General features: G+C 31.8%; 1 protein-coding gene across 1 annotated transcript; it reads left to right on the forward strand.

Annotated features, from left to right (window-relative positions):
- The first annotated feature begins 20870 nt into the window (after positions 1-20870).
- LOC148307101 (uncharacterized) lies at positions 20871-22622 on the forward strand. The gene is made up of 2 exons (XM_088263935.1): positions 20871-21313; positions 21907-22622. Exons 1-2 carry the CDS (start codon positions 21100-21102, stop codon positions 22026-22028), a joined length of 336 nt encoding a protein of 111 aa, XP_088120061.1. The 5' UTR covers positions 20871-21099; the 3' UTR covers positions 22029-22622.
- The last annotated feature ends 1598 nt before the right edge of the window (positions 22623-24220 follow it).

A 24220-nucleotide genomic window follows, 5' to 3' on the forward strand; every position in this document is an offset into this window, starting at 1 on the left:
TCTCCTGTATGACTACGATATCTTCATCTACGAGTACCCACTACATACGTCGTAAGTTTGCGTAAATACATATTTTCCAATTAGTTAATTTTCCCTGAAGCTCCGAGGTAAACCGATACCAATCCAAGAGCGAGCGGTAACCGGCAGGGATGTAGTTCATACCTGTTAACAACTACATACTTATATGTATGTATTACATACAGATACGTACATCTAGATATCGGTAATATCGGTCGCGCTAGATCCGACAGGGCGACAACACTAATTACACGGTCGGAACACTACACTTGCACCAGTTAGATACATTTCCGGGAATTGGCTACTAGCTACTTTGGAAGCTACTAACCATGTAGGTACCTACAAAATATATTATGTAGGTATACTACAAAATAAATCAAGATAAATATATTTGTTTTTAGCTATAAAAGTTATTAAGATCCGTAGTGTATATATAAAAAAGATAATTAAATATAAATAGACATAAATTTTCGTGTCAATGCTCCTAGGAGTAATTGTTACATGGAAATTGTTAACTAAGTGGTATTTAATTCAGTTTTATATTAAACGATGTTTATTAAATAAAATGAATTTTATTTAATAAACATCGTTTAATATACACCAACAAAAAATCCTCAATGAAAGAAATATTTTCATACTTAAAAAAATAATAAATAATACACTCCTATTAAAATTTAGGAGATTATAATAAAACAATAAAAAGAACGACAGTCCGTGTTGTCAGTATCCGAGATCGGCAACCGGAAGCACGGCCGAAGTGCCCAGCGAACGACTTCAGTTTATCGTCATTGGCTACCTCATTCCGCTCCCCACTCCCCTCTCCAACTTCACTCTGCACACAGCATTCCAGGGATGTAACAACGTCGTAAACATAAAGCCTTTTAACTTTTCCCTATACGAGCGTATCATATTATTCTCGTTCGGCGATAAAACACAATATAAGGCGCTGCTCTGACGCTCTGTCTAACCGGCTGACGAAGACGTAATACACGCAACCTAAAACTCCTCTAAACGACCAGCCCTCACACTTTATGTCACCCTCGCGGTGCTGCGTCGTGGTGCCGTTACCAGGAGCCGAGCAGCCACGAGCTGGCGGGTGCCAGTTATTGCTTCTTCACTCGTATAATAATGCCTCGTAAACCTACAATTTTCTAGCTTTTTTCATCACTCGTACAAAGGACGATGCAAAAATTCTCATTTCATTTATTCCTCGTATTTATTTTAATAGATTTAAATCATACTTACATTCAATATAACATGATTTTTTTGTTGTAGTTACTAAAAAATAATTTTTTACATTAAATGAAATATTATTTTATGACATCTCATAAAATATGAAGAAGAATATGGAAGTCTGGGCATTTACGGGGCTGACGACCGTCATAGGCTGGTTTAATTGATCACTTTACACACGTATAACATTCACCAATTCTACCCATTATTGACAACCACACTACTCAAATTCTTGGAAGTTCCATATATATATATATATATATATATATATATATATATATATATATATATATATATATATATATAACGTAGTAATATTTTCCTTTTGAAAATTAAGTGTAAATAATATGTAAAGTGGGTGTATAATAATAAAATAAACAATGTGTTGCTTTGTAATTAAAGAAACGACAATAAAAGTTTATTCTTAATTAATCTTTACAATAATTTTTATATCTATCTGATTCTGACAGTTATTTTTTCCTATCGGATCTCTTTTGTTTAATTCTGTGCGACGCATGCGACATCTGTGGTAGAACTGTTTTATAATATGTAGGTACTTTTTGTAAGTACTTAATAAAATGTATAGGTAGGTACCTAGTTATTTTATTACATCTCCCCCCTTGGGGAAGAAAATTCATAGTAAAATTTTCACTCGTCCTCCGGATCATCTCCTTGAAGTGAAGGGACTGGTATAAGTTTAGTGATATGATAAAGGTTTGATTTTATTTTTTTGTGACCTGTATCAATTCTGTATATTGAGTTAGAAATTTTTTCAATAATTTTATAAGGTCCAATTTTTAGTTCATCCAATTTTTTTCTGTTTAGCTTGTTTCCATTTTCCACATACACCATGTCTCCTACGTTGAATTCGCAGCCTATTCTATTTTTGTCAAATAATGTTTTATTGTAATTATGTGATTTTATTGTATTTTCAAGCGCTATTTGCCTGTCTCTAATCCAGTCATTATTAGATTTTCCTTGTTTTAATTCGTTGGGTAAAATATTTACATCTGTACCATATAAAAGATAACTTGGGGAAAAGTCAGTGACTGAGTGATTAGTATTATTATATTTACTAACACATTCTTGAGCTATTGTGGTCCATGCTCTTCTTTTCCCTTTTTCATTTATTTTGCATCTGATTTTGTTCACCAATGTTTGATTCAGCCTTTCATTTAGGCCATTTGAGAATGGTGCATTTACTGCAGTGAAGATTATTGGGATCCGCTTGTCATTTAAGAATTCCTTGAATTCTTTCGAGTTTATTCCTGGGTATTGGTCGGTGAGAAGCATACCAATATCCTCGGTTTCTGTTATTTTCATGACTAGTTTTATAAAATCATTTGCATTCTGAGTTTTCGAGGTTAAAATAAATGCGTATCTTGTAAAGTGATCCACTAAGAGATGTAGATATTTTTTTGTTGATCTTGAACCTCCTAAACCTCCAATTGTGTCTAAAGATATTATTTCAAAAGGCTTTGTGGCCGGGCCTAGATGAGACATAAATCCAAATTTCTTTTGTCCTCTTGATTTATTTTCAATACAAATTTCACAATTTCTACAAATTGTTTTTATGTTTTTCGTCAAATTTTTGGCTGCGTAATGTGGACTAATAGTCTTTTGCATTTGTCCAATTCCAATATGGCATAGGTTTTCATGTATGTCTTTTATGATTTCGATGCTAAACGGTTCTGAAAGAATTATTTTTTCTTTTTTCTTGACCTTTTTAAAATAGACATTGTTTTTTTCAATCCATTTGTTTTTTTTCTGTTGAATTCTTTCATTTTTATTCTGATCTCTTAAAATATCTTCTAATTTAACCAAATTTACAACTTTTAATTGTTCATCTGCATTTTCACTCGATTCTAATACTGGATTCCTGCTTAGACAATCTGCTTCTAAATTCTTCTTTCCTGGATTATATTTTATTTCAAATTCATATTGCGATAAATAATATGTTAAATCACCTAACTCTTCATCGGTCCTAGATTTCAGATTCATATTTTCCAAAGGTTTGTGATCTGAATAAACCGTAAATGATTTACCTATTAACCAGTATTGCCAGTATCTTACTGCTTCCTTAATTGCTAAACATTCTAAATATATTGCTTTTTTTTTCTTCTGAGCTTCATTTAGTTTTTTTGAAAAGTATGCCACTGGTTTTTCTCTACCATCGGGCTGCTTTTGTTTCAAAATGGCCCCAACACCTTCTAAAGAAGCATCGGTATAAATGTTGATTGGTAAATCCTGATAAAAAATTTCTAGAACGGGCTGTGAGCAAAGCATGCTTTTTGTTATTTCAAATGCTTTTTGGCATTTATCACACCAAATAAATTTTTGATTTTTCCTTAGTAAGTTATGCAATGGATCTAGTATTATTGCACTCTTTGGTATGTATTCATGGTAAAAGTTTATTTTCCCCAGAAATTGTCTTACATTTTTTATCGTTTTTGGAACAGGAAAATTCTTTATTGAAATCAAATTATCCTTTACTGGTTTTATTGAATTATTTTGAATTATATGACCTAGATATTTTACCAAGTCTGACGCAAATGCGCATTTTGTAAATTTTAACCTGAAACCTTCCGTTTCGATCGCTTCCAGCAACTGCGTTAGATGTTTAATGTGCTCAGCAAAAGTTTTAGAAAATATAAGAATATCATCTATGTAATTAACGGTGAAATCAGTAAGTTTATACTTTCTTAATATGTTACCTAGTATCCTTTGAAAAATTGCTGGTGAGGTCTTCAATCCAAATGGTAGGCAAGTCCATTGGAAATGTCCTTCTTGTGTAACAAATCCCGTCTTTTTTCTGTCTTCGATTCGTAAAGGAATAGACCAAAACGCTGAGTTTATATCTAGTGTTGAAAAAAATTTGCAATTCCTGGTCTTTATCATTAGGTCTTCAATTAAAGGAAATGGTTGGGCTTGAGGCACTACTATTTTATTCAAGTCTCTGAAATCTATACACAGTCTGGATTTTTTGTTTTCCTCTTTTTTAAATGCCAATGTAACAGGTGCAGCAAATGGACTGTAGGATTCTTCTATTAGCTTATTATCCAGTAATTTTGCAATTTGTTTTTCTATCTCCTTTTTATCTTCTACAGTACATCTGTAAGGCCTCTTACTGCAATATCTGTCTACTAGTAAGTCTATCCTCGCTTCGTATCCACTAACAGTGCCGATATCATATTTGTCTTTTGCAAAAACGGATTTATATTTGCAAATCAGTTCATTTATTTTAGATTTTTGAAATTGATTTAAATGATTTATTTTTATTTCAAAATCTTCTTCTTTTACATGTTCATTATAATTTATTTTGCATTCCTCGCTGTTATTATTTTCTGTATTTTTAAATTCACTATTTTTAATTTTATATTTTGTAGAAATTTTTTCTACTTTCTTTTTATTTTCATTTTTCAAGCATTGTCTCTGTGTTATTTTTAAGTCTTCATTTTGGATTAGTTTAAATTTTTTTATCATATCTAATCCTATCAAAAAATCATATTTGAAATTTTCTTCATCAATAATATATACATCAACGTTTTTTTCCAATTCAAATATTTTTATTTTCAAAGTCGTCAAACCGTTTGTCTTTTTAACACCATTAATTGTTACTAAATCTGCTTCATTCATATTGTTTCCTTTTCCTTTTAGTTTTAGTAACTTAGAATTTATTAGAGAAACATTTGAACCTGAATCGTAAATTCCAAATATTTCAATTTTATCATTTAGTAATAGTTTGACATTTATTAATGGTGTTATTATTCGTTTTTTTGATCGGTTTCGTTTAACTTAGCTTCTATAACTGAATTGTTTACATGTCTGATAGTATTTTTATTATTAAACTTATCATCCTCCTTTGTTCTAAACCAGCACGTTACTTCAGGGTGATATCGAGTTCCCTTATTTAATTTTTCACAAATCTTACATGGACTTTTATCTTTAATTTTACCACTAGTTCTTAGATTTCCATATCTTCTTTGATCCGAAAACCTTTTTTTATTTACAATGTTTTCGTGTTTTTTTACTTCATTGAATAAATCGACTGTATCTTCTAATTTTTCTCTATCAATCTTATTAATTATAAATTCTGGTAAACCAGCCACAATAAGATCTACTAAGGTACCCATGTCGATCGTTCTTCTCATCTCCAACAAAAGTTTTTCCTTCCTTATGGCATAGTCTAACAAGGAACCGTCGTTATATTTAAAAGATAATGCAAACATTACATGGTTCCATCCCTTGTTTGTAAATGTTTTACAAAAGTTGTTTTTCCATACTATCCATTCTGAGTTCATGGAAAATTTTATCATCATCGAACTGTACCAATCTTCACAACTTTTATCCATAAACAATCTTAATATTTCAATTTTTTTCTCATCCGTTGTCACCTCAAAACGTGTACATTCTTTTTCAAAAATATCCATTCACTGGTTTGCATTAGGATTTTTGCTTGTAAATTTTTCAATGATGAACTTCTCTGAAATATCTTTTAAATTTTGATGTTTGCTTACCTGAGCATTTTGTATTAATTTTTCTAGTAAGTTTTCTAATGTTTGAGGAGCAGTATCCATTTTATTTTTATTTTGTTTCTTCATTTTTGATTAACAAAATTGTCGTTTTATAACGTAGTAATATTTTCCTTTTGAAAATTAAGTGTAAATAATATGTAAAGTGGGTGTATAATAATAAAATAAACAATGTGTTGCTTTGTAATTAAAGAAACGACAATAAAAGTTTATTCTTAATTAATCTTTACAATAATTTTTATATCTATCTGATTCTGACAGTTATTTTTTCCTATCGGATCTCTTTTGTTTAATTCTGTGCGACGCATGCGACATCTGTGGTAGAACTGTTTTATAATATGTAGGTACTTTTTGTAAGTACTTAATAAAATGTATAGGTAGGTACCTAGTTATTTTATTACATATATATATATATATATATATATATATATATATATATATATATATATATATATATATATATAAATATATATATGTATAAATATATATATATATATATATATATATATATATATATATATATATATATATATATATATATATATATATATATACATATATGTGAACCAATTTTTAAGCATTGTTCTTGAATCTCTAGAACTTTACTAGAGACATCTATTGGTGAGATGAACAGAAACTTTTCATTGAGCATTACACGCTTTATAAAATTAGGATTTCTATGTTATATGGCACGTCGAATTACAATCTAGTTCTGAATATTATGTGAATGAAACACCGGGGACAAATCCGGCTTGCTCCGATCTTGGGACATACTGAATAGAACAAGCAACCTACAAATTTAGGTTGAACCGAGGGTAGAGAATAGAAATATAGTAGTTGGATAGACGTTCTAACTTACCTCCTACAAAAGGCACTTCGAGAAGGAAGGGAGAATGGAATTGTGTCGGACGAATTCCTTATCGGTGCTTCTATTCCACGTTCCCGCGTCATATACTGCCAATTAATACCTTTCGTATGACGCTGTTCGCCTACTCTTAAAAGACGAGATTATCTTCATCATCTATCTTCTCAGGCCTGTATAATTCATCGATTTACTCGACTCTTTCCCGGTAAATTATCATTACCCACAGTTACGTAATAATCGTGTTTTTTTTTGGTAAATCTATTAAAAAATATAATAATGACTTGGCAAAAATTCAAAAACGTATTTCAAAGTGATCTCACTAAACATATTTTGTAATTTTATTTACCGAATTAAAAAAGTTACCGTTTTTTTTTGCATTTTTATGCATTTCATATAAACATTATCTGTGTTTGAAATTAACTGATAATAAAAGTAATTTTTACCTAATTGAAAACCTATACCTATTATGTATAAAAGTATTTTACAGATCGTTTAGAAAAGTTATTGAGAATGTTAAAAATAATATAATATTATAATATAATATTATTGAGTAATGAAATAATCCTAGATTTAAATATATATATATATATAATATAAATCCCTTACCGCACCCAATGGTGCATAGGGCACTGCTTCATATAAACGCAGTGTTATCTCGATCGATTACACATGAAGGAAAGGTGATCAGCCCTCCACTTCAGGTACCAGTCCAGTGTAATATTGAATAAATATTAGAGTGAAAAAATCACTTATATTTATTAAACCCCCCTGGGAATCGAACCCGGGACCTCCAGAACGGTAGGCGAGCATGCTGACCATTACACTACGGAGGCGGACAAAAGATTTAAATATATATATATATATATATATATATATATATATATATATATATATATATATATATATATATATATATATATATATATATATATATATATATATATATATATATATATATATATATATATATATATATATAATTATTCACGTGAGGGAGGCCATAATATAGAATTTTCTTAATTTTAACTAAACATGTTTAATTCAACTTGAGATATATGGAAAATAAAACATCTTTAATGCCAGTAGTAGGGGCTAGATCTAGGGATCTATCCTTTTTGCCATATTTTCTAAAATTATAAAGTTTAATGTCTTATTATTTTATTATATTTCAGATGATACATAAAAAATTACATTGTTATTGATTAAAATAACATATGAATGTTAAGACTATTCAATCAATATATGAATGTTTACGCTAGCATGACACGAGATATTTAAAAATAACCTTTGTTTCAATTGTTACAGAAAAATAACGATGTCTGTGTGTACATAGTACATATCGCTCACTCCTTTCAAGAACGTCATAAATCAAAAAACTTGATTTTTCAGGAGAACGTTTTTAAAGTTTAAAAATATAACACAATGTTTTAAAAATAAATATCAAGCCACTTATTGAACTTTTTACTGTGCAACAGATCTTTTTAAGTAAAAATTGAAGATTTTTTCTTCATTTGAAAAATATTTAGTTTATTTAAAAAATAATTATACAACACCTTTTCTTAAAAATGCAAAAACAACACTTTCTGCCCTGTAGCGGGTAAATATTAAGTTAAAAATATGCCTCTTTTGCTGGGATATAGTACATTTTCTGGGCATTCTGAAAACATCCACAACTGAAAATTGTCAATTTTTGATTTATGACGTTCTTGAAAGGAGTGAGCGATATGTACCATAACTATATTTATTTAGCTCACAAGTTGGGGAAGGTTCGAGTGGCCGATATGTTTTCAATCTCACCAGAGAAAATATCATCAACATGTCAATAATACTTTCAACATTACCTCGAATAAAATTTATGAATTACTCATTCGGTTGTTTTCGCATTCATTTTTAACTTCGTTTTTCAGGTATCAGTTGGAAAATATTGATCAGAAGGAAAAACTATTAATACGTTTTTAATTACAATTTTATGTAAAGATATGTTCCATTTAAATGTTAGGTTTTACACTATTATTTTCAATCTGATACTTAAACATGACGGCTAAAGCAACAGTGTTGGAGTCCCAAAAATCTGGATCAAGCCTATCAATGATCCCACCGCCTCATCGATTACAAGGAAAAAAATAGCTTAAGTATTTATTGAATGCAATTTACTGAGTTTTACGGGATACAGCTTTCAACACAACAAATATAATCCTTTGGTAGCTATTTCGCGCTAATTTATTTATTTTTAGTATTATGGAATATATTGAGTAATGTTCTTTTTTATACATCACCGATCACATTTTTTAGAAACTGGTACATGCTATTATTTGCTTTGTTTACGAAAGATTAAATGCTTTGTTAGCCATCCACAATGCTACCCCGACCAAACATACTGAAGGTATAAAGTGCAAACATTAATGTTATGTTTACGATAAAATATTTGTATATTTGTAGCGGTATAATTAAATTGTATATCAATAACAAGGCTGTCTGCTGTCTGTTGTCCGTGATATGTGGCTGTTCTAATAGCTACACCGGGAGTGATGATGTTCCGTCCCTCTCCGGGCGAGGGGGAGAGGGGGGAGGGGGGAGAGGGGGGCTCCCTGGACCGTCCATTACCGGAGACAATAAAACCAAATTGGATTGTGTCGGAAGAAAAAACACGCGAGCAATCAGAACAGCCCTAATGTTGCTCGTAGCGGCGGCAGCGCTACGAGTCCGCACGCTCGGCGGCTCGGCAGCTCGGCGGCTCTGCGGCTCCGAGGGCGAGACGACTCGATACGTAGGTACTTGGATTTCCAGTAACGTTCCGGGCCCGAGATTCCGTACGGCAGTTAACTATGTAATGTAGATAACTTTTACTTTACTTCTGCACTTTTATTTCTAATGAGTTTGCTATTTTTAAATCGATTGTGGATCCGTGTTGTCAGAAAATAAACGTTATAGAGAAGAAGATTTTTTTTACTGAATAGAAGTAAAGTCAAAGTACACTACGTAGTTAAAACGTTAACTTCCGAATGGAATCCCAGCCAAGATCTCTAGATCGAAGTTATTATTACAGTAATATAGCTATGTACTACAAACGTAATTAATGTTTCATTTTCGATAAAAAACAAAATGTCATGCAACTTTTAATTTTCGCATTTTCATGCATATATATCTTGGGTAAGAATTTTAAAATATTTTTTTAAATTTTGGTAAAGAATCCATAAAAAATAAGTGAATTTTATTTTCTCAAAAACGAAATGTCCAACTGTCGGACCGAACGATTGTAAAAAATGTACAGAAATTAAGGTTTAGATTAGTTGCGTTTCAATACATTAAGCGAAAAGTTCCATTATTTTTTAATGAACCTACAACTTACCTAAATATTTTTTCCGAAGGAATTGAGAATTCAAGCAAAAATTCAATTTGACTCCTTGGAAAGCTTTAGCCGTTCGGGAAATATGATTTAGAGCAGATTTATTATAACTATAACTATCCACGGTGACGCAATGGCCCGGGGACATATTACTTTCATTTTATACTCTACAGCAATTTATGTACCTAAGTTTTAATTTGAACACGATGCAAATGTGGATGTTTTTCTGTTTATATAACCATTTATATAACAAAATATGGTCTCTCTATTCATCGTTGTTCGTGCAATAACTGTAATTTTCGCGTAATGTTCGTATTCAATTCCCGAATTTTGTCGATTTCGTAACGGTTTACTTTTTGTGGATAATTTTATAAACTACATATAGCTACCCGTGAAATATTAACGTGTATTTATTCAGAAATAAAATAATTCCCTTAACGGCTATGAAGTTCCTGTTAACAGATGTTCGTAATAAAAACAGACTGTAAATGGCATAAAGAGCTCACCGCAGAACCGATAAATTACCCAACATATTGGGACTAAAAACACAAGCACTAAACGTTCGTTCGTACCCAACGTACGCCGATACGGGGCGCGGGTCGCGGGTCGCGGTCGTACCGCGCGCTTGTATTTCATTACGGACTTTTTTAGAACCCGAATTAATGTTTTCCCTCCAGTTTCCGGATATTTCGTTACTATATTATATTATCGCTAAGTAAATACGTTTACGAGTGACCCATTGTTTTGTTTTTATCTTTAAGCCATAATTTAAGCGCTGACGTGAATGGTCTCTTAAAAAGGTTTAAAAATTAGGGGGAACAATTCGGGAGGTAAAGTCACGGAACAGGAGTCAGCAAGAAATGGGAGGAAGTGGAAAACATACTTTACCGTAGCATTCGCGGCTTAACTAAACCCACCTCCTTGCTGCGCAGCAGAAAGTACTCCGCTAATACACAGTTCCCCGGTGCTCGAAGAGATTCGGGAAGTGTACCGCTGACCGCTGACCGCTGACCCCTGACCTAGAGACCATACATTATTCTTCTATTGTCGAATATTACAACGGTAAATTTCTCTGTAACTATTTTATAATGTTTACATCTTGTCTCATCGATGTCTAGAAAGAAAAACACATTATACTGCATATTTACAACAACTAAAACGCAGTACATTCTTCAAATTAGAGATACACTTTTTATTTAAACAAAATAAAAATTTTCATAGAAGGATATAGAGAATATATTTTAACCTTTGTACAGTCCAAAAAAATGGTTTACACGAAAACAACATCCGACTGCGTAATAATATTCCAAAATATTTCAAATTTATTTATTTCAAAAATCTTTCGTCGTTTATAACGAAGTAAAATTAGAGTCGCGTCTCTAGAGAGTATTCTTCCGCAGATTAAATAACATTCAAAACATTTTCCGCTGATTTTCTCGTTCGTTAGGATCAGTTTCCCTTTATACCGGAAACAAAAGGCGTAGATGTCGTGACCGCGATCAAAGCCTTCATTACCTCTCATTATTCGGGAAGTTAATTCGCGAGGAAAGTGCCAGAGAGACGAAACGTATAATGAAATGAGACGTCTGCGAAGAGAGCCCGTGACAAGTGATGGATCACAGCGCCCGGGAATAATTACACCTCGGCTGATGGAGACGCAATAGAGCCATACAGGGGGGAGTGCCACTGCCACTGTCAGGGAGGAAGCGACACTCGATCGGGATTTCCTTTCCGGAATTCTATTCGGATCATTATACGGTTTGTGTCAAAATACGATAGCTGCGTAAAGTACTCCCCGTCGCGCCACGCCGTATACAAACGCGATTACTAGCACCTACCGTGCGATCATTTCAGGCAGGGTAGGTATTATTCCAACCGAATGCCTTCCGCTTGCCGATTCAACGCGAGGTCTTTATTAACTACCCGACGAATTTCGCATTATGTTTTCTCTCGAAATTCAAAATCATTTACCTAAAAAGAATAGTAGGTACGCAGGTACAGTTATACATTAGTTTTACGCTGCGAGTGCGAGTCGGGGTAAGTTGACTCGATCGGATATCGATCCTGGGATTTAGAGAATGGTACGAGTAGTGATTATCCACCACACTAAGTAGACAGATAAACTTACCATTCCCATTCATTTCCCTTTATTGTTTATTAAACTAGAAGAATGGCATTAAATGTAACATACGAACAAAGGGCATTTTTCTCTATTCATTCGTATTTTATGCACGATAAAATGGACGGTCTCGTTTAGACGGATAAATTGTAAAGTAATTGAAGTAAATCTTCTACTGGCGCCGCTCGAGTAAGATGGGAAATCAATATTATTTTGATTAACATAATAAGACCGCTATCTGGTCTTTGATGCGGTGGACGGAGGGCTGATCGTGGTTCAGCAGCTAGGGGGAGTAGAAGGTTCCTGGGCGGTGGGGCGGGTGGGTAACTACTACTCGTCCTCTTCAGCGGACGAGGACATCTCTCCAGGAACACGTCGCTACACGGAGTGAAGGCATTCTGCGGAACAGAGACGTATCGTCATAAACCTGTCCTTGATATTAAATATATTTACTTTCAGGAAAGATATTTAAAGCACTATCAAAGATCAACTTACGTACGGATGTTAACGAGTTTACTTTGTCATGTACTTTTACGAGTTTTCGAAAATAAAATGGTTTTCTTTTTGGTATTATTAACTTTCTGGTAGTACTGATCGAGAACCTGTTTCAATAAGTCGTTAAAAATGTAAGTCTAGAAGTAAAGTCGAAGTACCTACAATACTTTGTTAAATAGTTAACTTCCACATGAAATCTAAACATTTTTCACAAATCCAGAATTTCGTTCTACTTGTTTCTAATAATTTAGTGCACAGAATTGAGTAATGTGGTTTTCAATCATAGGTAGAATGATAAAGTGATCACTTAAACCAGCTAATTAAAGGTCGTAAGTACTGCAAATGTCCAGACTTACATATCCATAAATAAATAATCCAAAGTGTACCTAATTAAAGGATTAATTTTTGTCAACACACTCAAAAATATCGTAGAAAAGAAAACAGCTATCAATTACCTTTTAAATAAAATATAATACCTGAAATAACGATTAACATTACTTTAAGGTCAATAATAAATCTATTGATTTCTTTGAATTGTAATATTATATAGATGCCCCATAAAAAAATTGTCAGCATATCCAGGAATGGTTTTAAATACACTTACTTTAAAGATATATTTTTTAAATCTGTGTTTTTTATTACGTAAGTATTACTCACGTACTTAGTAGTACTTACGATTTGATTTAGAACAGTTAGATGGAAAATTTAGAAATTATTTAGGATGTAAAGTGACGGCTTTCGTTTCGGAATCTCTCTGCCCCATTTATTATACATTAACTGTATTTCCACAGATAAAATGTGCTTTTTAAATTAATAGCCGTCATTCATTATCTTTATATTGTATTCAGACTATTCTCGAAGATGAAAATTACTTTCTTTGTCAAATAACGTATGTTCCCATTCCCATAATTCCATAGTAATAAAAATACGTATACTTAAACAATAGTATTCATTTTGTTTCACAGATCACAGTTAGGGACCTATTACATAATTTTATTAATCCCTGAATTTTGCAAAATCACAATTATAAATGTTAAGCGGTTTTGAAAGAGGACGATGTTTTTAGATCATGATAAGTAATTTATTAATATAAATATATTTATAAATATAGTTTTATTCATAAAAAAATATATTTATATATTCATAAAATATTTAAAAAAAAAACTAAATTATTTAATTTTGTGATAGCTGTTTCGCCTTGCGAGGCAGCTACTTAACTATATGTAACGAAACAGTTCCACGCATTTAAGTAAAAATAATATATTATTAGGAGAAATAAAATAACTCTGTTTTTTGATCCACTCACTTTAGTTAGTGCTTTAAAACACAAAGTTGGTGCTTTAAATATTCAAGGAAAAAAAAATGTTTAAAGCAGTCAATAAACTTGAATTCCTCTATTGTTATTACGAAGTGAGCGTATTTTTATTTGAGTATAAGTATATGTGTTTATAAAATCTTAGATGTTTATAGTAAGTTGAAAGGTTCATCATAATGTTTCCGCAAGGGGCTGTCAAATCAAAGTAATTATTCTATTTTACTTCATAGGCATTTCGCTAGATGTCACTTAAAACTCGCACTTCAATATTGTACATGCAGATATACTCCTACAATGAATACGGTAAATATTACACACGCATGTTTACAAAATATAATATCAATGAAGGCAGGCGACGACAAACCCTTTAAATTACATACTACTATATTCCCTTCCCATTCTTTTTTCGTCTCTGAAAGACATCTATAACAAGTTTTAGTAATAATTCCCCGGGGGGTACATCCAAAAAAAAGTTTCACACAAAAAATTACCTTTTATGGTCGGACCAAAAAAGGTCAGTTTTATTATTATTGAAAAATAGCAATTCAATATAGGTACAAATACCTACACCTTTACTTATTTCTCCAGAAATATTACAATGCATTTTTATATTAATACATCAACAGTATGAAAAACCCTTTTAAAAACCGAATTAAAGGTAAAATTTCGAAAAATAGGTCCCAGAATGAAAATCATAGATTTTTTTATCAAATAGGGAATTAAATTCTGTACATTTTTTTTCAAAACTACGTTGAGGTTTTATTTAAAAAATGACTGGTTTTAAATTGAACACATTATTTCACAAGATGGACGTTTCGATTACTTTTTTTGGGTTCGGACCCACTCTACCGCAATTTGATAGCATTTTATAATGCATGAAAGTTTGGCTCACGAAAATAGCATGAAATTGAAATAAATTATGTAATACACAAAAATTTATCTAACGAAATATTAAATAAATAAAAAACTCCTCAGGTTTAATTTCCATCGCGATATTATATTTGAAAAGTAGAATTTTTTTTAGAAACGGTATTTTGATACGATTTCATGTTCATTTTTGCTGTAATTTCTGACGTCAGCAAAACAACCCTAGCGGTGCTGTGAAATAGCTTTGTGTGTTTACCCATTATGAGAAAAGCATTACTTCAAAGAGAATATTACATCCTTTTGGTAACTTCCAAACTTGCATGTGGTGAAACTTGCGCGAGTCTCTGAAGTGAAATGGTTTCCAACTCACAAAACCAAACATATCGACTAAACATTATATCCCGCGAACGGCAATAGCTTGGCAGCATTCCACTATCGCGAGAATTATTACTTCACACGGTAGAACTTCGATTATTCCAAAGAAACGGTATCGTAAGCTCAATATGTATTCAAAATACCCGTAGATTTCATAATATGTCAGTTTACAAAAATCACAAAAGAAAGGGCAGCAGTCAGATATACAACATCGAGATCAACCGATCGATCATGAATACTGGGGTGATCTAATAAACCAATATACATATAATGCAAAGGCAATCCAAATCACGAATTGATTTTCTTACCTCAAAGCTCGTGCACCTGTGATCCAGAATTATTCACCATTGGTGGCACTGGTATAGTCAAAGAGGCCTCACGTGTTCACGGAAATACATATTAGATCCATTTACGTATCAACTAACGCGGTTTACACATTACACCCACATAATAGTTTAATATTGCACGTTATTTTATCAAGAACACGACATTACACAAGATTTATTGTCATTACACCACAAACTAACTAAATCGCGTAACACTGAACATCACACGACATTATAATACGAATCATAAAACGATATTCTTGCTCGCATACGACTGGCTGCAAATCGGTGAATTGAGTAGTCCACTTGCAAATCACGTTATATTAAAAAAAGCAATTAGTTGAGAAAACTGATAAAAATTCTTATAATATAAAGACGCATTCGTTTGCGTATTACATAATTCTAGGATCATATCAATTTAATTAATGTTAAGAAATTAAATCACCGCTTATCAATAATTATTTAATTTGCATTTTAAAACTAAATAAAGACAGTTTTGCATGAAGTACTTTAAACATCGATAGTTTTGCAGTTGTACAAACATACGTAGTTTTGAAACAGTTTCATATTTAAACTTCTATCCTATCTATTCTTAAGGAATTACAATTTTAATTACAAATTTTATTACACTCTCATGTCTCCGTGCATTAAAGTCTCTTCACTATCAGTTTCTTCTGCAGTAAATTAATAAATTTTGGCAGATTATGTTAAAAATAGACGTTAATATTATAAATCTTCTACCGATTGCCGCCATTAGCTAAAAGAACCTAATTTTTTAACACAAAGTGGTTTGCAAATGGACTTCTTTAATCACGGTGGCGTAGTTGGGTAGACGCTCGACTGCGAAACTGGCGTTGCGGGTTCGATTCACGCCAAGTGCAAAATAAATTCCAGAAAGATTTATTTTCAATTGATCTGGGTGTTTAAGATGTATTTTTCACATTTACCTACCCTATCCTTACTATCCTATCTGCAGACAAGCCTCTAATAGAGGCTTGTCTGCAGATATTGCAATTTTTAAAATATTTATATTTTTAAACCTACTATTTCATGCAACAATACTAATCTAAATATATCCTGTTATCCTTTCTAAGTCCGGTAATTTCCTGTCATAATTATTTTAATTTCCGTTTTGAGTTTTACGATTTTATTTACACTTTTCGAAATCAAAAAATTCAAGTTATTTCACAAATATCGAGTATAAAAATAAATTTAAGTGGAGACACACGAGGCAAACCACTTTTTTCAATTCGAAATAAAAATCTTTAAAATGTGGGGGGTGGTACTCGTAAATATGGGATGAGAGTGAGGGTACCCACCCGTTAGCGATAATGACAGTAAACTCATCTGAGTTATTATTTTTATTTCTAGGAAATTCTGCATCCTGTGAAGATGCCATTTTGGACCACAACTGCAACTGAAGATCCCTCAAGGGAGTAAAGTTAGAAATTTATAATAAGTTGTTTTCAATGTAAGTTATTAGTTCCCCGACATATTAGCTGCGGCCTGCAAGCCCCATCGGGTGACGCCTCGAGTGTATGGTAGTCTCGAGATATGTGTTAACAATGTGAAACACAGATTTGTGCATAATTGTAATACACATCACGTAATGGATCACTAGAAGTCCTGGCACAGACCCTCGAGAGACAACCGATATGTATTTATGTAACCTCGTATATCAACCAATATCAATATCCGTTTTAAATTCATAACTTGATTACACTAAATCTAACACCAATAATTTATTACAGACCTTCGCCATAACTTACTGTATGTCACATGTCGACTGCTCCTATTAAAGTGGTAGTATATCAAAGTTATCGATTACTCAGGTGGAAATTTGCTAACGCGAGTATTTTAAATTCTACATAGGTCTTTTACTATCCCAAATATTTACGTAAGTTCTTTTTTAATTTTTTTTATTCGAGGAATTTGTTGTTATTTGGAAATTGTCTTTAGGAATACTAGGGAAATTACGATTTATTTATTAAATGTATTTTACATTTATCATTAATTAAAAAGTAAAAAATAAATTAAAAAAACGCAGCGATCCCAACGACTTAGCAAAAGGCCCGGTATTTCCCTTTCAAAAAAAGTGGAGTGTATATTCTCGTATGTGTATTTGTGAAAATCTGGATATTTAAAAAAACCTGTTTTTAGCCGAAAATGTTTTTAATTGGAACCACTTGACCTTTCATATATACATGTATAAGTATATATATAAGTAAAAATGTGGCCCATCTAATTTATTAAAATGTGGGACCTATTTACTTAAATAAATGTTTATGAATTGTAATAAATAAGAAATAATGTTTTGTATATTTACCAACTATTTTGTATTATTTAAATATGTATTTTGTTAAAAAAAAAGTTCTCTACCTTATACGTATATCAATCGAAATAAATATTCAAAATAATAGCTACCTATTGTTTTCAATACATTACATTTCGCTCGAAGATTATCATAAGAGATTAAACAGTTGAATAATAAATTGCAAATAGCATTAGCCTTTTAAATACCTGGTCCATAAGAGAATATACAACCACAATTTGAAAGGATAATATATCCAATAGGATTATATATATGAAAATATCTAGATACAATTACAACATTTGAGTAAGTTTATGGAAAGCAGCTTACTAGAGCATTATGATAATAATACAGAGCGATAATTTTGAATTCAATGCAGAATAGAAGAAGTTGAAACGGAGAGATATTACAGTCGAAAGGATGAGATAGTAGGCAAGAGAAGAAAGCCACTAGCAGTAGGTACTTCCACACAAATACCTACCGGTACAAGTAGGTGGCGACAAGTTCTGTGCATTTAGTGGGAATAGCTCGGGAAACTCGGGAAAACTACCTACGTCAGACATGTGTGACGGTCCTACTTGTTACTAGTTACTAGGTTCCTCCCTCTCCCTCTTCCCTATCCTTCTACTTATCTAGTACGTAGGTACCTATCATCGTCCTACTCTTTCCTTAGCACTTACTGCAAACTGTAAACTTTTACATACATACATCTTCTACATCTTCGAACCCTTATCCGCACCCGATGGTGCATAGGGCACTGCATCATATAAACGCAGTGTTATCTTGATCGTTAACGCGTGAAGGAGAGGTGATCAGCCCTCCGCTTCTGGTACCAGTCCAGGGTAATATTGAATAAATATTAGAGTGAAAAAATCACTTTTATTTATTTGACCCCCCCCCTAGGAATCGAACCCGGAACCTGTAGAACGGTGGCCGAGCGTGCTGACCATAACACTGCGGAGGCGGACAAAAATATACCTACGTACATCAGAATACCATTTCTATTATTCCTATGAAAATTTAACATCTAATAATTAATCATCTTCATACAGTAGGACAAACTCTTTAACCGGTTCGCTGCCACGAGCGCGTCTACGCGCTCTTCAATTCCGTGCTCGCCAGGCCGCCATACGCTCTCCTTCTAGCTTGTCGCAAGTCAATATCAAATCCAATTGGAATTTTAAATTCGAATATATGGGACAAGATCAAGAAATACTAAAATATTACAATTTACCGATACTATCAAAGTTACAGCCATTTTTCTAAAAGCTTTTACTGAGAGTCAACTACAGTTTTTTTAAATGATATTTTCCTGCAACATTAACGTTTATTTTAATCCTGTTCTAATCTTAGTTAACATAAATAAATAAATGAATAAACATATTTTATAAACAAAATTATATTTTGCTATATTTATAAGTAAATGTATTTTCTGTATCAAGTTGTGACAACTGACTTTTTTGTGAATATTTAAACTGTCCTTTTCTGAGTAAACAGCAGCTCAAACGCCACATGATGTATATTTTTGGTAAGTTTTCATAATATCCTTTATATCTGTATAAAAAAAAATCCTTTTTAAGTTTTATTTTTGTTGAAAAAATTACGGCCTGCTGGGTACAACCATATTAATACCTTCCGACATTGAAATTATTAAATCGCACTGTTTATATAAATAGAACTTTAAAAATTGTACTTAAAATATTACAAAATAAACTCATTATTCAATTATTTAATTTTCATTTTTTTGTCTGTAATTTTAAATGAAACATCATCATTATCTCAGGATAAACATCAAGCGTTTCTATATTCATTACTTTTCTTTGAAAAAATAAAAAATACACAAACGCTAGTTTTTTTTGGATGAATCAGATTTTTCCAGATTGGGAGGTGCAGGGGAGAGCAAAGTCTGAATTTCTGGCACCCCATCCTCAAAACATTTTCCTCTCCCTCACTCATATTACGATAGAATGTTTTTTTTAGCAGAATCACCACTGTCAGAAATTATCAGCCCCGGATACCTTTGAACCGTATTTCTTAAAAAGCTGAAATAAATAAAAAATAATCCCATAAATGTTAAAACAACATCTCACTATCAAAAAACTAAATTGATGTCATTGAGAAAAAAGGAGATCAATTTTAAACAGGTTGAGGGAAAATAAAATTTTTACAAAAATAATTTACTCCTCTGTAGCGTAATAATGGTTAGCGCGTTGGTCTACCGTACTAGAGATTCCGGATTTGATTACCAGGGGTGTCAAAATAAATATAAGTGATTTTCACTTGGGTTGGTGTACGTACCTGAATCGCAAGATTGATTAACTTACATTCGTGTTTATGTCGTTCAAGGTATTACAGTTTTTGTATGATGCGGTGACTTATGCACCATTGTGGTGTGAAGAAGGAGAAGAAGAAATTTTCATTTATTCAAGAAAATCTTATACACCTTAGATAGGTGGTTATATTTGAAAGAATCTGAAGAACATGAGCAGTGTTACAGTTTACTTTGAGTTGTAAAACAAGATCTCACAAGATGGGCCCCTAAAATTTTAAGCTGAAGCCCTTGGGAAAATTATAGAGGCGTCGGAAGACTTCAAAAAGATGGTCCGATGACATAAGTGCTATGGGGGTAAAAATGTCTGCAAGCAGCAACCGACCGAAAAAAATGGAAGGATACGGAAGAGGCCTATATCTAGGCTTAAAATACGTCCCGGTTTGACCGGGATTGTCCCGGTTTCAGACATGGGTCCCGGAGTCCCAGCTGGCTTAGTTTTTTTGTGTGTTTTTTTTTCAAGAGTACGCTAGTCCTAGCAGAAATTAATACACGCTCTTCTCTTTGAACACACTATGTTTTAATAATTTATATAAAGGAAATGTTAATTTTGATTTTAATATTCATATACCAGCCTACATAAACATCAATCTACATACATACGTATATAATATGTAGATTGGTGTTCTCTAAACGCAATCGCAAAACTTCATGTCATGTTTACATTAGTGATCGTTCTTGATAAATGAACACAACTCACAAATACCACAGACAAATTCTATTTTGAAAATCATGTGTCAAAATTGAACTATAGAGTAATGAAAAACAGCGTAATATTCAAGATTATCTAATATAATAGTTATAAGTCGCTTATTATGACCTGAAAATTGTATTGAATTGAAATTTTGCGTATATCGTAAGAACTTAAATATATTTTTGTATTTAAAATATGTTTTTAAAGAAAAGAAAATATTGAAAGAACAAAATAAAATAGTTTTGCATATACATGCTACACTTTTATAGCAAACATGTGGTTTCGTTGGGTTCATAAATTTATCCGAAAGAATTCAAACCCAGTTTCAGAAGAAGAAGCATTTCGTTGGAAACAGAGGTTAAGTCTTGTGTATGCATTTATTGGTGTGAATACTCTCGGTGTTGTTTTGTACCTTTGTAGGACGGGGAAAGCCGATTGGGCTAAATACTATGGACTCAAGTCAGACTCTGACATGAAGCAGTCATCAGGTAATTTTAACTTTTATATTAAGATATACTCGCTATAATTCGCTCTCTGACTTATTAAGGCGGAGACTGACCGGAGCATTTCGTCGTAACGTGTTACCATGCGAGCATTCAGGCAGTCAGTACACCGAGCCGAGCTGTTCGCCGCTCGTTCCGAATGCTCCATCCGAAGTCGGATACAATTTTAGGTTAGTACAGGGTTGCCAATCTGTGGGAAATTCCCCAAACTGCGGAGAATTTGTGGGGATTGGCATTATATTTATTTATTTTCTTCATTAGGAGTAAGCAGTAATTTATTAAAATCACAGAACCAAGAATCGCGTCTTCGTCGTCTGACCCTTTAACTACGGTACGAATGCAATGTTGCGAAGATTCATACAGATTTTGGGCTATGGATTCAGATTTTCAGATTTTTGGTGTGACATATGGCAGCACTGAAATGCTCCGGTCAGTCTCCGCCTTTAGACAATTTATCCTGCGAGTTCTATAGCGTTAATGATAATACTTTTAAAATAAACAAAATAAAGTTTATTTGTTGTCGTTTTACTTTCCATATTCCCGTTGCGTGTATATCATATTTTTATTAAACTTTTTAGCGTACGAGTGGGCCGATGCGTTGAAGATAAAGAATCCAAAAGTTTATAAAATAGAGGGATTTCACCTCAACGAGATACAAAGAACTCCAACTCCGCCCAACGATGCACCCGTTCTGGACTGAAATTAAGAATAAACTAACGCCATTTCATGTCATTATCTACACTTCTTCATTATTCTACTACCAATTATTTAATTTGATCATGTTGCGTTCAACCTCGCTGTCCAAATAAAGAGGGAGTATGGACAAAATGTTATATTCACTTTTACACCTTTATTTCAAGTGCTAACAAATTTATTTAAAAAAATTACTTGTAGTGACATCTGTAGACTTCTTTACAGTTTCTAATGCTTTTGTACAATTACTGTAATAGGGTACCTTTATAAATCAAATTTCAATGAAATATCAATTTGGGCACTTTAAGATTGCTAAACCCGTATATTTACATTTGAACTTTATTGCAAAAAAAAATAATACAAAACTCAGTCACTGTTTTCTTCACAAGAACCGAGAGTTTGCAATCGGTAATTTATTTTCATTCTGGATATTAAACAAAAAAGAAAGGTGAAAAAAGGTAATTTTGACATGAATTTACACATACGCTTCAATTTGAATCAGTTGAAATAATAAAGTTGGTATTTTTACGCCACCGAGGTGAAATAATTATTATGTTTGTAATTATTTTTAAATAGAAATAAAACAATTAGTCGTTATAAATGTGTACATTTTATTTTCAAATATCACATGGAAATTCAATCAATATTACTTCACTAAGAGTTGTGTGGCGACACAACAGGACTCGCAATTTAACGCTCGAGCGCCACGCCCCATTGTGATCTGCTTTCTTCAGTGTAGTTCTGGGAAATAGGAACAATCCCATTTTAACATACCTACTTAACGACATATGGAAGCATTCGTCACAATATTGTGTTTTAAGGCACCGTAGATAATAATTTTATAAAAATATATATTTGTTAACAAATTCAAAACACTACAAAAAAATTATCACAGGTAATAAAAAAAGTTGAACCTTAGAATCTTTTCTGAATATTCAAATAACGCATCTTGTAAGTAAAATGGTTAATATTTGTATGTGTATATGTAAATATGCAATATAATAATATATATTCACATAACTGAACAATAAAAGCATTTCTATTCATTGGTTGATATGATTTAAGACTGGTAAACGAGTTGAGGCTTAGTGAAAAAAGCAGTTTTTAATGAACATACATAATTCAAAATATGCGTAAGAAATAAAAAAATATATACTTATAATAAAATACATAATTTGCTTGTTATCACTATTTTGAGATTAATTCACATGATATCATGTATTAAAAAATACTTTTTTAAAACTACATAAAGTGCAAACTGAACCGTTAGTTTGGGATTACGACACTACTGAGCGAGAGTAAAGGTCATTTCTGAAAAATTACACCGTAATATTCATAGTCGTGACACCTATCAATGTCCGCGCCATTGAAAATGTCAATATATAGTGTCTTAATGCAAATTCACAGCTTGGAAGCAGCTTGCGGCCTGTTTTTAAGAGGGATTAGCCTCTTGCGACGTCGATTCCCAGCTATCGGCCCATCTCTTTGGTGGTCTGCCCGGAGTCGTCTACCATGGGGTTGGCCGTACAGTGCGATGTGGGGGAGTCTGGATGTTTTTAATGTTGTTGTGAATTAAAACAGATGGAAAGAAGGCTTGAAAAGAAAATTAAATTGATGGAAATGAAATTGGACTGCAAAAAAATCTTAAATTATCAGTAAAAAATCAACAGTTTACTGGGATGATAAAATTTTAGTAAATTTTGTATTACCTAACACAATTCTTGTTTATCTCCATCTACTGGGACAAAAAGATGACAATATGAATTTATATATATATATATTTGTATATATATATATATATATATATATATATATATATATATATATATATATATTTATATATATATATATATATATATATATATATATATATATATATATATATATATATATAAATATATATATATATATATATATATATATATATATATATAAATATATATATATATATATATATATATATATATATATATATATATATATATATATATATATATATATATATATATATATATATATATATATATATATATATATATATATATATATATATATATATATATATATATATATATATATATATATATATATATATATATATATATATATATATATATATATATATATATATAGATATATATATATATATATATATATATACATACATATATATACATACACATATATATATATATGTTT

This window comes from Brachycentrus maculatus, unplaced genomic scaffold (genome assembly GCF_059751285.1).
Source record: "Brachycentrus maculatus isolate JH-2025_06_01 unplaced genomic scaffold, ASM5975128v1 h1tg000209l, whole genome shotgun sequence".
NCBI classification, from domain to species: domain Eukaryota; kingdom Metazoa; phylum Arthropoda; class Insecta; order Trichoptera; family Brachycentridae; genus Brachycentrus; species Brachycentrus maculatus.

What these genes read in the sequence shown, in the direction of transcription:
- LOC148307101 (XM_088263935.1), top strand. Translation starts at nt 21,100, where the DNA reads ATGTGGTTTCGTTGGGTTCATAAATTTATCCGAAAGAATTCAAACCCA. An exon ending in TGACATGAAGCAGTCATCAG is followed by an intron (nt 21,314 to 21,906) that starts GTAATTTTAACT and finishes TAAACTTTTTAG; the next exon opens with CGTACGAGTGGGCCGATGCG.